Source organism: Frieseomelitta varia, unplaced genomic scaffold (genome assembly GCF_011392965.1).
Source record: "Frieseomelitta varia isolate USP_RPSP 00005682 unplaced genomic scaffold, Fvar_1.2 scaffold_875, whole genome shotgun sequence".
Classification (NCBI taxonomy): Eukaryota; Metazoa; Arthropoda; class Insecta; order Hymenoptera; family Apidae; genus Frieseomelitta; species Frieseomelitta varia.
This window is the reverse complement of record NW_025110673.1, coordinates 482,979-497,410: the sequence shown is the minus strand read 5'-3', so window position 1 is coordinate 497,410 and position 14,432 is coordinate 482,979. Positions and strand designations below refer to the sequence as shown.

At 39.7% G+C, this 14,432-nt stretch overlaps 2 protein-coding genes across 5 annotated transcripts; one reads left to right on the top strand and one right to left on the bottom strand.

The window, feature by feature from the left end:
- Positions 1 to 131: 131 nt before the first annotated feature.
- On the top strand, positions 132 to 7,171 carry LOC122536895 (dematin-like). 4 transcript variants are annotated; one of them, XM_043669671.1, is made up of 6 exons: positions 132 to 534; positions 1,589 to 1,686; positions 1,914 to 1,983; positions 2,875 to 2,915; positions 4,261 to 4,464; positions 4,840 to 7,171. In XM_043669671.1, the coding sequence occupies exons 3-6, from the start codon at positions 1,935 to 1,937 to the stop codon at positions 4,951 to 4,953; spliced, it is 408 nt and encodes a 135-aa protein (XP_043525606.1). In that variant the 5' UTR covers positions 132 to 534; positions 1,589 to 1,686; positions 1,914 to 1,934; the 3' UTR covers positions 4,954 to 7,171. The 4 variants fall into 4 exon arrangements, with proteins under 4 accessions (XP_043525606.1, XP_043525607.1, XP_043525605.1 ...); XM_043669669.1 differs by having other exon boundaries at positions 164 to 534; positions 2,875 to 2,957; XM_043669672.1 differs by lacking the exon at positions 1,589 to 1,686.
- Positions 7,172 to 7,336: 165 nt separating this feature from the next.
- On the bottom strand, positions 7,337 to 11,637 carry LOC122536896 (26S proteasome non-ATPase regulatory subunit 2-like). Its single transcript, XM_043669673.1, is given in 12 exon segments — positions 7,337 to 8,196; positions 8,271 to 8,465; positions 8,528 to 8,815; positions 8,924 to 9,014; positions 9,079 to 9,486; positions 9,569 to 9,707; positions 9,765 to 10,000; positions 10,081 to 10,163; positions 10,242 to 10,541; positions 10,617 to 10,803; positions 10,873 to 11,049; positions 11,127 to 11,637. Coding segments are annotated over 12 exon segments (2,655 nt in total). The 5' UTR covers positions 11,468 to 11,637; the 3' UTR covers positions 7,337 to 7,986.
- Between the last annotated feature and the right edge of the window lie 2,795 nt (positions 11,638 to 14,432).

The window sequence follows — 14,432 nt, the reverse complement described above, 5'->3', positions numbered from 1 at the left end:
TTTTTTTTTTTTTTTTTTTAATTACTGTACAATGTTGGAAGATAATCGTGATATACGCTCAGAAATATTGTATATTATCAATTTCGTGCTACATATCTATATTATTATACGTATACTTGCGTGTACATATTTTCGTTGCGCCGCATGAAAGTTTTGTCTTTTTCAGCACTGCATAACTTTCGTATCGCTTTGCGTACAGGAAAAGGAATATTACCGTGCACAACGGTATATATATACTTTTCCGCAATAGGCTGACGTATATTTCACGAGACATTTTAGCCTGTGGTTGTGAACACACATATCTTCCAATGTTGGGACATTCAATGAAAAGTCGATAGGATTTACTGCTATCTACGTTAGTCAACACCGCTACCTGTATCATCGTGTCTCTATTTGTGTTTTTGTGTTTGTGTTGTGTTTGCGTGGGCGGCAGTTGGGAGGTCATCGGCACGTTCCCCGGCTCCCAGAAACTATCCACCCCTTGGTACTCAACGCGCCTTCACTCTTCCAAACGCCGCTAGGCACTATCATTCGGTGAGTCCGAGAACTTTCCAATTTACCTACCGTTGATCTCAAGTCAAGTCCAAAATTAGCGCACATCGTAGAAAAAAGAAGCGAGACAGAACAAAGAAAGAAACAGAAACTCTCTTTCTCTTGTCTGACAACGTGACGACGTGCTGCAAGCGAATTTCATCGGTCCGAGATTCATTTTTTTTTTTTTTTATTTTTTTTTTCTCAGCGAGTTAAGAAACGAGAAAAGTAAAATGAAAACGAGACCTCTCCAAGAGCAGTAAGAAAGATCGCGTTAAGAGAGAAAAACGCTTTCGATCAACGCGATGATTCGTTGACTTGTCTTCACGGGAGGCATGCTTTTTGTTCTCATGAGCTTATTTGAAGAAACAAACGTTGATTGTACTTACATATACAATACACCCAGGTGCTGGCTTCTTCGTATATACGTATTGAATATATTATATATACATATATCTTTCTCTCTATATATATACATATACTTCTTTATCTTTTTTTTCGTTGTATACACGTACGTACTACTTTGCACAGTATTGAACGAGAAATAACGCTTGTGCACTTTGAACATCGGGTACGTTCCACCATTTTTGCCGTGGGGATGCGATATAAACAGGTCGAGAAAACTTGTACTTAAAACTCGGACAAAAGAGGGTATCTACTTGTTTTTACGTAGTGACGAATTTTTTTCTCTTTTTTTTTTTTAAGCTTTCTTCTCTTTTACCTTCGACGATTTTCTTTCCTCGTTTTGCGTCCTCTTAAAAAAGAAGATCGTCAAAGAGAAACTTCAATTCTCAACCGAGACTATAAATATATGTAAGATAGAAGAGTAGAGTGAAATCTCTCGATGATTCAATCTTGTACACGAGCGGAACCGAAACCACCTCCAGTAATTATCTTATATACAGAATCTGTGTTTTATTTTTTCTCTTTTTTTTTCTTTTTTTTTAACGAAACGTATTTTTTTGGCGAACGTTGGGCATTCGTATGGGAATGAACGATTCAATTATTCCCGTTGACACTAATCAGTAATACTGTCGATTGACTGATTTGAAACCAGTTGTGAGCTCCCTTCGGCACATCCCGAAGCCAGGGTACGGTCTGGCACCGCGAAGTCACACCTTCTCCTCGACCGGCGGTTCTGTATCTGCTCTCCCTGTAAGTCTTGCACCGCGTCACAATCGACGACCAAACCAAAAAAAAAAAAAAAGTATCTTCTTGCACCGTTGTTACTGATTTTTTACAAAATAGAAAAAGAATGAAAAAAAAATATATATCCATATATATGCTGTAGAGATAAATGATACACGTTTTAATGATCGTATCCGTTGATTAATCACGGATGCCTCGGTTGTTTCTAAGATTTGCGCTTTTCTGTCGTCTAGGGTGATTATTCGTTCAGTGGGATGGGAGACAAGACGCACAGCACTGATTTCTCATCTGGCAAATCAGATAGTGAGTAAACCCAGAAAGGAAACCGATCATACACTGACACACACACACACGTACATACTGTTATCTTGCAGTTCTTTTCCTTTTCGAAAGTACATTTTTTTCGAACCTTTCAAATTTTGTACATGCTTTTTTTTAAGTTCTAATTTTTAATTTTTATTAATTTTTCTCTCTCTCTCTCTTTCTCTTTTTTTCATTTCTTTTTTACTTCTTTTTCGTTTGATTCACGAGTAAGGAGAATTATATGCTCGTGGGAACAATTATTTTGTTCGCAATTATTCTACTCGATTATACGGCTTAATATCTTGCATGCTTTCACTAATACATCCTTGGTCTATCGTACACTGTCACTTCCTTTCTATCTCATTATTTTCCTCTCTTTAATTTAATCATTACGCCTGAGTATCACGATTCGATACGGTACGACTCCGTGTTAGATTAAAGATTGCATAATAAGTTTGATCTATTAACCAGAAAAGTTTATAGTGTGCCCAAAGTGACAGTACCTCCTACTCGCCAATAACGTGACTTCGTGACACGATAACTCTTTGATCATTGACAGCTAGTACATATTGCATAGCTTTAGAAACTGAATTCAAGTCATATGTATAATATAATCATCAAACATTTGCTTATAGTAATTTGATCGAATCAATCGTACTCCCGGTCTCTGTGAATGCTTGTTGAAAGTTCAATTGGTTTTGTTCGCCTGTTGATGCAACAGGTTAGTTTTTCTGAGTTTTTTTTTTTTTTTTTTTAGTTCTTTTTTTCCATCAATATACGGGAATACGATCGACCGATTGATAGAAACGATTGTACTTAACATAATCGAAATGGTTTGTGCAATATGGTTTGACATGGTTTTCTTTCCCATTTTTTTTCCCCCAATTTTAGTATCGACAGGCAGCATCACGGATGTGGATCGACGGGCATTGGTATGTACCACAGCCCCATACTACTCCCGGCGAATTAGCATGGTTTGTAGCTTGTTTTGCATATGAATTATATTTAACGTTGCATTATTTCATCACAGCCGCGCATTGATCGTAAAAATTAGACACTTGCGTGAGTTCTCGAGACACGGATGGTTTTGCATAAAGCCGAGAAAACTAGTGCAGACAGAATCGTTCGATTAGGTCGATAGGATTAAACGTATTTTGTACATAACGAGCGTTTGCCGGTTTGTTTATATATGTATAATATAACGTTTGTACATACGAAATTGTATATTGATTTACGCATGCACACGCTGTATATTTGCTGCGTTATTATTATTATTATTTTTTTTTACTAATATTTTTTTTTTTTTGCATCTTTCTGTACAATTTTTTTCTGCCTTGGCATACTTGAAGTTTGCATATTTGATTTGATATTTTGCGAGAAGGATCGGACACGATCGCGAGATTTTAGCTGAATGCAATGTCTTTTGATACAGTACACAATACCAAAGGCTGAAATCGGCTTGCTGATTCTTTAGACCAATAGACTCACGATATATACGTAGCTTGTTATTTTCTTTTATTTTCTCCTTACGATAACACGATGTGAGTTTCCTGTGTAAAAATCGCGATCTTCGACCGCGTGTACGAACTTCGAAGAGTTTTAATTGAAATCTTGAATCAACGCTAACGTGATACTACTAACGCGTACTTGCGGTGTTCTCACGACTTGATTGCATATTCTGCATCCGAGGCATAATCCACTGCATTCGAAACGGAAAGCGGAACTATACGCCTAAACTGAAATTAACGTGCATGAAATTGTGCGTGTGTGACGCGTGTCTCGTTGTTGTTTCGTTCTTTTTCTTTTTTTCTTTTTTTGCTGAAAGGATTTTAAAAACTTAAAAAAAGGAGGAAAGTACGTAACAACTGTAGCCACTCGAATTTCGATTTCCTATCGAAGAGCGACAGATGGGAAGATCAGTCCGTAAAATGCCAGTTCCTACCGCTCGTTTCAGTCTAGCCCTATAGTTCTGTGTTAAGCTCTGTCGAATCAGTTATTAACAGTGAAACACGGTGTTTCGCCGACGTTTTTTTTGTTGCTGCAAAATATCGGCTCTTGTAACGTGCCAACGATCGACCCGTTGCAAGACGAAAGGTTCTCGCAAATTTTCTCGCGACACGCAGACACCTCTTCCATGTCGCATCGACTCGAGCTCTGAATTGTCAAAATTCAAATTTCGTGCGAGAAGCTTTCGTACGGCTGCACCGCTATTTAACGCTCATCACACGTCGTACTGGCTCGCGTTGCAATGATACTAACGAATGTATGATGCTCCAGAATGATGGTGGTATGCTGCCATCATCCACCACGTATACAGGTGGCCTAGGTTCGGTAGTCGGAAATCATGGGGGCCATCACGTAAGGAGATCACTGCCAGACATGGGAACAGCGCCGTCCGAACCACCGAAACTCTACCCTTACCATTTACTTGTCATTACCAACTACAGGCTGCCCGCTGACGTGGATCGTTGCAATCTCGAAGTGAGTTGCAAGATAGTTGCAAGATCGAAGACTCTTAGAACAACATTCTTTCCTTATTTTATAAAAAAAACGCGAAATAAGTTCGAGACACATTAACCCTTTCTAGTCGAAGTTCAACGACTATATGTCTAGCTCTTACTTATAATTACAAATAATTCCGATCGGCGAGAGACCTATACCCGCAGCTATTACGACCGGAAAGAGTTAATTATAGAATCGCAAGATCGAAGACACCCGAAACAACATTCCTTTCCTTAGTTTGTAAAAATACGAAGTAAGACTTAGAAACGTTAGTTGACTAGATGAACTAAAGAGTAATCGTCAGATCTGACTCCTGAAACGATTGTTTCACAGATGTTTAACTGTGTTTTCCAGCGACACCTCTCCGATGCGGAATTCGAGGCAGTTCTTCAGTATAGTCGCGCCGAGTTCTACAGACTACCACAGTGGCGTCGCAACGAAATCAAAAGACGTGCCCGACTGTTCTAACCGGTGGCAATTACGCTACGTGTTCTATTTATTACCTTCATCATGTCACGACTGTATTACCGTGCTATAGAGTGTACATTCCTCCGGCGTATAAGAAAAAGAAAAAAGGGAACCAACGATTCATACTGGTTTTCTGTCACGAACATCGATATCGAACGAGGCATTATCGTCATCGTTGCGAGTGGAAAAATCGATCAAGCGAGAGAGTATCTTGATCGCACGCTCATACACTCACGAAGACACGTATAAATGCATACACACACGTTTGTCATTCACATAATGACGCAAATACATAAACTCAAAGGAGCACAGTATCGTTCAATGTCAATTTCGTTCTCTCAGCAACGAATCCACAGGCAGCTTGACTCTGATCGTTGACAAATTATTTCATCGTCACCTGTGACTTCGGTGCTTCTTTCGGGAGAATTTTTGCTGTTTAAAACGAAGAGAAAGGGAGAAGTATGTTCATCTGTTTCTGTGATTGACAGAAAAGACCTGCCATATAAATCGAAAGGCGAAACAGAAAATGGGGGAAAAAAAAAACGTTGCAACCTTCGAACGCTTGAGCCGACATTGTTAACGAGAGAAGAGGATATATTGTATGTAAATCGATTATCTATTGGCGACGACCGTTTTCTCAGATAGAAAGACGACTTGAAAGGGAAAAGGAGAGAAGAGAAAGCTGTTACTATCCTGTATCTAATATGCACACTTTCATGGCCATGAATTTCCATGGTTTGAAAAGTGAAAACGGTAGATGGGTAATAATTTTAGAGAAGTAGCTGAACGTAAGGGTGGCGAGCATCGTCTGAGGTTTTATCATTTAACAAGAACATCGTCTTTGTAACTTAGAGTTGTAACCCGCGAATGTCGACGTATATGTAATTACGCGACGGGGATATGTGCAAGATTCAAAGCGAATAAAAGAATAGAGAAATGGTAACACTCATTGATACGTACAAGTTGTTGTAAATAAACGAATCGAAAGGGAGGGAAAGAAGCAACGCAAGTACGAAAATATATACATATACGTATATGTATGTACATATATATCATTTTGAGAATTCGCTTGAATCACAAAACACATCTACTATTTGCAAGGGGTTATAACAAACGCGCTGCTATCATAGGAGCTATCATTATTATTATTAATTTTTAACTATTATTATTATTATTATTATTATTATTATTATTATTATATTTTACTATAAGAACAACATGAAAAATTTAAAGTATAGGTAGATAGGAAGTCCAGCTTGCCGGATGACATAATTATCAACGTATTTAAATACTATCGTCTATTTTGCATGTTGTTTCACTATTTTAACGCAGACGACGCATCTGTTGATAAACTAATCTATATATAGGTATAAGAGTTTCCTCAACTCGATTTCTCTAGCGATACAAGCAAAAACGTTCTGCGGTGCGGGCGGTCAGAGATATATAAAGAACGAATATATATCGCGAAATATATCCATATGTATTTTGGATAAACGAAAGTTATCGAGTAATGGAAAGATGAAAAAAGAAAAAAAAAAGAAATAACATTTACTACAGCCAGTTGTTCTATTCTGGTGCAAGTATGTTAGACGGCAAGCTGAGGACGCGAAAGAAGGAGTGTGCGTACGTTGAAATAAATACAACTGTTGAATTTCTCGGAATGGTTTGTCAAAATGTCGCAACGTTACGTTCAAAAAAGCTTGATGAAGAAAGAAGAAAAAGAAAGAACGGGGTACGTTTTCGATCTGGCAGGGGAAAAGTTACACGCGGGAATGTACGTACATACTTTGAACGAGATGAAAATTGCATTTTATTCTACACTTCGTCTCTTACCCTAAGTCATACGTGCCTATATATAAATGTCGGCGGACATTTCTGAACACGAGAAGCCGTGAGAGAGCGCATTCAACAAAGTACACGTTGTGTACGTTAGTGCAATTCCCTGCAGTTTTCTCTTGTGGCTTCGTTTACGAGGACGTGCTCCATGATCTTATGCAATGTGACTCAATGTGAGCTCGCGAAACGAAGAGGAAGAAATCATAAAAATTAAGAAAGAAAATCAGTGCCGCGTAAAGGAGTATGCTATATATTTGTGTGTATACTTCGTGCAGGAGGAATCAAAAGGGACAGAAATAAAATCTGCGTAATATCGTTTCTCGTTTCCTAGTGGTTCGCTTTTGTACACACAGTACCAATAAATTGCAATACTTATCTTTCATTTGCAGCGTTTTATCTATAGATGTTGAATTGAGACAGCTGACTTAAATTTCTGTAAATCATTTGTTCTCGAATTAGTTTCGTTTCGTTGGTTTTGTTCGTTTTCATCGCATTCTATTTCATTTTATCTTTATCTCTTGATTTTTTTTTCTTTTTCTTTTCTTTCTGTTGTCTTGTTGTCATAAGAGAAATCAAACGATTTTTACAACAATCAATGGTAAAACGAATCCTTACCATGACCGCTGTCAGATCATGGTGCACTGTTGTCATTTATTACCGTGCAATGCGAACCGATGTATGTTTCTGTTGTATAGAGCACATTGCTTCCGCTAGTCCCCGAAGTTAAATAAACGCAAACGTACACAGAAGCTGACTCACACGTCTCTTCACATTCTTAATCGATGCATTCACAGACGCGATTGATCCGTTGCTCGCATCACTTGCGTTCGTTTCACGTCTCGTCGTTGTCAAAGTGATGCACTGCGAATATGTGTGATTACCGATCCATTATTGTGCGAGAGTTTTTTTAGGCGTTCGTTCCTCTCGAATATTTTTCGCTCCAACCTTTTATTAAAACAAAAAAAAAAAAAAATACAAGGAAAATTATACATTACGATATATCATATAAACTACAATTCGTCATTCGCACTTTGGTTCATAGTAATTTCTTCGCCTTGCATAATACACTTTTGTCGATGATCATGTTTCTTACTACTATCTCGTGAAATAAATAAACCATTTGTCCCAGCGTTGCCTTTCGCAATCAGCCTTTGTTCTTTTATTATCCACTGTCTTGTGTATTTCTAGCGGTATGATCTATGAAACGTTCGACTTCTGTCGAAGAATAACGAAACCCTCCAAAACACTGGACAACGCCTCGTACTCGTCCAAAGCAAGCTCTGCCCTTTCTCCAGAGGAAAGCAACGTCGGAGTCGTGTGAACGTATCCACCAGAGATGGATTTTGGATTGCCAGCTTTACCTACAATATCAACGGTTTGTCCAACCCTCACAGACACTGGCAGACTCTGATCAAAGTACAGATTCATCAATTTCACGTGTAAATGATCCTCACGCACGAGGGAAATGATAAATGATATACCTGTAAATTCTCATCCAGGGTAACCAACCACCTGGGCTCCATTGCAAGCGCCAGACAATACATCAAATAATGAGATTTCGATAGAATCAAATTTTGACAGTCGAGAAACGCTACCAAGACTACCAGCAATCCAGCCAAGGCCGCTCTGTCCAACACCTTTGAAGCGTATCGCAACGGAGATATGGACAATGTGCCCTGGCAAAGAATTTTAATTAACTCAATCGAATCGTTCATCGACCGAGATCAGTACAGCTCACTTTGCCGAGATGGACCAAGCCTTGGGAAATTCGAACGAGAAACAAATGCATGGGGTTCTTCGCGTGATAGCAGGCTAGTTGCCTCAGCATGGTAGCAAGACGGGCGTTGTTTGTCCCAGCACCAACGAGACCGAGAGCAAAGATTGCATTGTTGGCTACGTCAGAGTCATTGTCGTGGCTGTATTTGTTTAGGACATCCAGGACTGCCAAGTCTGGATTTGACAAGGAGGATAAGCCTAGAGCGAGTGGCATTGCGCGTCTCGCAGCTATCGGGCCGTACCTCCCGATCTAGAAGACAATCCCATGTGCAAACAGTTATATACCATTGCGTGTACTTGAATTCTGGAATTTGACAATTCTTTCTCACGTTTAAAGATATATATACATATATGTCACCTGTCCGAAAATCCTGGAATTCTCCTTTCCTTCTCCCAATCCAACGACAGCGACACCTAAAGTGGCTATGGCCTGTGGCGATCCAATTTCTCTGAAGAATATGCAAGAAATTATGGAATGATCGTGTTAAATGCCAATAAATATTAGAAAGGTACTTCGATCCTCCCTGTTTCTCTTCTAACTTCTCCTTTGTCCTATTCTCAGTCACCTCGATGGCCCGAGGCCGCTGATCACAGCACGTCACAAGACTGCTAACCGCCGTGACAGGAACAGGATCATCGTTCATCGATTCCGAACAAATTCGCAACAGTCCTTGGACGATCAGTACGTCCCCTGTACCGACGTATGCACACACCTGAGACCCAACGGAAATATCTTTCAACCCTGAAGATCACAACGTTTAGTCAAAACGTTCGTATTTCGATAAGGAAGAAAAGATTGCCTCTAGCATAGTCTGTGCAGCGAGTTTATAAGGTTCGGGTAAGACTTCAAGCGCAGCAGATGGAGCGTCTATAATGTCACGGCAACCCATATAGATCATTCCCAGTGCCAGTGGCAGGAATCTACAATGATAAACGAGGTCGAAAGAACGCTTCTTCACAGTTACGTTGATACATACTCGATGAATATATTTTCATTTTTAACCTAGAATAGGTACTGGACAGCTTTTGAGGAGTAAGTTCCAGCAGTCTCTGCAGGAGTGTCGAGGAAGCTTCAGCATCCGCAGAACCAACGTTTATCAAGCCTATAGCGATTGCTCCGAGAGACACAACCTCCGTGGTACCTAAAAATTGTTCATTCGAAAAATCTCATTCTACGAATTAATCACCTAGAAACGTACTTGCTTTGTCCACCAGAACTCCCGTTAGAAGTTCCGTGACATCGGATCTTTGCGAACCAGCGTAGGCCAAACCCAGTCCCAAAACCGCTCCGATTCTCAGCACAGAATTTTCAGAGTACACGTAGTCGCTGAGAAGCGCCAACGCTGGGTCGCATTCGTTGCGAACGCCGCAGTTAACCAACCCTATCGCTAGCAACGCGCCTGCTTTGATGTTGTAATTGTTCGTGTAGAGATACCTGCCAAGTAAGCATATCTTAGTCCGCGAACGTTCGTTTTAGAAATTACAATTATCATTACGATAAAAGACGGGATTCACTTGTCGATCGGCACCAGGCCACCATCCACGTCCCACATATGTATGAGTCCCAGGGAAGCGGTTGCTGAGAGCATACCGTGGTCCTTTTAAATAATTTACCATCAGTTTGAATCATATTCGAATCGTTTAATTTCAAAAATTTCATAGATCCGTTCGAGAACCTTATTTTTGTAAACCCAACAACCGGCGGTGTTCTCCATCAGCTTGTCCTGGCCGAAGCCAGCGTGAACGAAACCGGAAACGAACGACGCTGCTAGGTTGGCCCTCGCTGAGTCGTGTTCCGCTCGTCTCAGAGTATTAGTTTCTAACCAGGTTTTATAAATGTCGTCCGGGTGTTTGGGTTCCAGGATGTCGAGTTCCCTCGCGAGTAAGTGGTAATGATTATTGACGTGGCCGTTGCTTAAAATGGCTTCGATATCCTTGGCATCGCCTCCTTGATAATCTTTTTTTAACGGATTCCCCTGACGAGCAATAAATTACACAAACGAAAAATTGTATTTTGTGAATGGCTGGCGTATAAAATTCCGACAAGTTACCCTTTGCCTCACGAGTATAAACGACAATTGTTTTCGCATTACATTATCAGAGCAAGTGGTGAGACACTTGTGCACGAGATCCGAATCTCCCAATTGAAGGGCTATTAACATTGCTTTGCAGTGTTCTTGAAATCGTAAGTAATGATCGGCCACGATCTGCAATATTTGCCTTCTTTCGATGTCCTCGCTGATCATTTGAAAGAAACAAAAAACGAGACGAAGTTCTCGAAATCTGTCGTCGTATTAGAAAATTCACCTGTAGGCTGCACAGCTCTCCAAGTATCGACACACTCTCTCAAAGTTTGTATTATCCAGATATTCGTTTAAAAAATTCAACTGGTCGATCTCCAAACATAGATCGCACCCAGCTATTTCCGCGTTGTGCTTCATGTCGAACTTTATGATACCTTTCACCAAAGGGGTGAGCTTTGTTCTGTACGGACGGGGAAAGGAAACAAACAAAATAAGTTTTATTCTCTCACTATCGCCGTTTCTGAGTATCTAAGGTACCTGATACTATCTTCGTCCTTCACAGGAGCGTTCGTCCATTCGTCTACAATTTCAACTTCGAGCTGCCGGACGTACTCGTGACCCCATTCGCCAGGCTTCGTCACTTTACTCTCGATGCAATATCGTAGACATTCTTTAGAGCTTGACGGTGCCCCGGCCATCGATAACACGCTCAATACCTCCGCGAATTGTCGTTTTAAATCCTTCCTCTGAATCTTCTTGTACGCGTTCTTCATATCATTGTACGAATTCTTTAAATATTTGAGGGGTTTTGGAACGGAAGTCATCGATGTTGTCGAGGTTTGCATAAGTAATCGAAGTTGGCTCAGAGATATCAGCATCGCATCTTCGTCTTTCCCCTCGCATTTTAACGAATAAAGAACACATAATCGATTGAATTTGAATTCGAATTTTCTTCAGAAACTGACAGTTAAGAGAATGAATTAATTATTACCATCAATACGTCGACTAACTGCAACAGCTCTTCTTGCAGCCGTTTGTCTTCCTCGTCCTAACAGACGTTTCGTTATTGGTTAAAAGCAAATCGAGAACTTCGTACTGTTTAGTTACGTGATCTGTTTACCATTTCTTTTTGCTGGCCGACTTTAGCCATTGTTGCAGAGCTCTCCAAATTCTTTTTAGTCAACTATTCTTTCACGTATAATTATTATTTATGTTTACAAAATTGATGCAAATATAACGCTTTCTCGGCTCTCCAAATAACACGGATTCGATTCTCTTCTTTTTCGCTTGTCAGTTATACAGAGAAGTCGTCAACGCCTTCGCCAACCTCTCGAATTTCAGTGTTCGCGTCTGACACGAACAGACTCGTACTACTAAAGCATTACGATCGAGGCACGAGAAAGGCTTATGCAAAGTAAGGCGTAATACTTCAAAGTAATTTATTGTAACAAAAGTATCGTAATTACATTGTTACGTATAATCAATATGTATATATACAGTTTCGTTAGATGACAATCCGAATGGAAGAAAAATATGTATACACATATAATGTATATTCATGTATACTTATGCAATATTTATATATAGGACATCGTCGATTAGAAGTTTCCAAGCTTGATTCCCTTTGTACCCTGATTACGCATTTATAAAACGTTCTATCACATTCTCTCATTGCTTCGTACATTTTTCACGATCATCATACTCTATTTTAAACATCTGCTTCGCTGACAATCGCGTGGAAAATCGTTATCGTACGATCTGTCTAATTGTGCATCGCTTCGAAAGACCTCGCGAAACAATACGCGTTTCTTCAAATTGATTTTTTTCCTCTGTGAACATTGTAATTCCCTCTGAACATTCAAACGAGAAAAAAAGAATCAAAGATAATAATACGTTCTGTGGAAATGAAAATTCCATGCACCGGGTAATTCGAATGCAATTTGGCCACGGTTCTTCTTTCCTCCCATATACCCGTATACGTATTTCTTTTTCTCTCTTACGATTTTCTACAATCGCCTCATCTTGAACATACCTTAGGGGAAAAGTCTTATTGCTCTTTGAAATGAAGGAACATTCCAGGAATGATTCTACGTCTAGCTCCGCTTCCTTAATCAGAACGAGGAACGCCCAGGCGCGCTGGGAATCACTGTTGCATACAAATTCACGCGAAGAAAAATTAATTTCTATCAGTGACGACGATTTCATATCCTCGAGAAGTTTATCCACGGACGACAGTTTTCGTGTCGTGCGAAATAAATCTTGCCTTGGTGAAATTCGATCAAGGCACTCGGCTTTTCATCGCGGCGAATATGCATGTGACCGATTTCGATCGTTCATCTACTATGCACACGATCGATGTATTTACTTTCGTGTCTCCTTGTCCTTTTTTTTTTTTTTTCACTTTTGTTTCGCTATTCGGCACGCTTCGACAAACGACCGCGTTTCATTCGCGTGAATATCTTGTTAAATCACTTTAGAAAGTTACTTTTTTCTTCTTCTCTGATATCTTTTTTATTTTTCTTTCGCTCGACATATGCATCGTGCTAGGCTCAATGAATTTTTTCTTTTTTTTTTTTTTGTACGTGAAAGATATGTATGTCAAACTTGATTAACTATTACTCGTCGATATGTTTCGTCTTTTCGCCCGTCAATTAGAACACCTTAATTAACACGTGTTACAACAGTACATTTGGCACATCGTGTTTAAGGTTATCGCGTAAATGCAAACAAAATACAATTGTCAAGAGAGAAAGCAGTGCACACACGCGTGTCACCGATGCACACGGAAAGTTCTTGCGGTATTTTTTTACGTCGTGATCGAAACGAACGGTTCAAACGCGTCCTGCAGATCGAAATACATAAATACATCCGTAGCTGGATCGCTTGAATAACAAAAAAAAAAAAAAAAAGAGGAAACTACGGACACGCGTGGTTAAACTAGAATCGCCTGTTCTCTTTATCGATACTTGAATGGAAATCGCAACTATCGGTTCACGATAATGAACATTATGCTTAAAAAAAAAAAAAAGAATCGACGTTTAAACCTAACATGACGAATCCTCGCGAAATACTAGTTTACAACTAGAAAGGGAAATTCGTTGAAGAAACATATGAAATACTAGAAAAGAAAAAGAATGACCTCTGTGCTATTATATCGAAAGAAAATAAGAAATGTGTACAGCAACGATAAAACGTGTCGTCGATTCCGCTCGATCTTTTGTTTCGACGAAACGCACCACTCTCTGGTTGAAACGAATCGCAAAATACTATAATAACTTTACAACGTCGTTTCCGGTTACAGGAACGCACATCCTCTGTTTCCTTCATTGTGCGTTTCTCTTTCTAAAAACGAGATAACAAGCGTAACAATTTCAAAAAATACTTTTCCACGCGTAAAACAATTTCAAGTTTCGTAAGACTACTTATTCTTAATTATATATAGGTAAAGGTGACAAAAAACAAGGAGTGATGCGAGTCTCCGCGAATCTTTGAACAATCGCATACAAAATAGGAATGTGCTCTCTCTCTCTCTCTCACACACGTACTTTCACCATCTCTCTCTTTAGTTAAAAATAAAACATTTCTCTCCAATTCCCCAATCACAGTTCCCGATCACAGAAACTCCACGATCCAGTTCGATGTGTCGTTGGCGAGTTGTTAACTCGAAAAAATTCTAACTGCGTCATTTTCCTCTTCTTCTTCCTCTTCTTTTCCTCTCTTCTTTTTCTTCTGATCTCCACCTGAACGTGCATAACACTCATCTCAGATAAAGATCGATCGCAAGCCCGCGGAATTCCCGCGTGCAAATCGCCCATCCGTTTCGCTCTACGATTGTATGATCTT

Coding starts and splice junctions, on each gene's coding strand:
- LOC122536895 (XM_043669670.1), top strand. CDS start 1,935: ATGGGAGACAAGACGCACAGCACTGATTTCTCATCTGGCAAATCAGAT. Junction 1,984..2,874: donor CTCATCTGGCAAATCAGATA/GTGAGTAAACCC, acceptor CCCCAATTTTAG/TATCGACAGGCAGCATCACG. Junction 4,465..4,839: donor TGGATCGTTGCAATCTCGAA/GTGAGTTGCAAG, acceptor TGTGTTTTCCAG/CGACACCTCTCCGATGCGGA.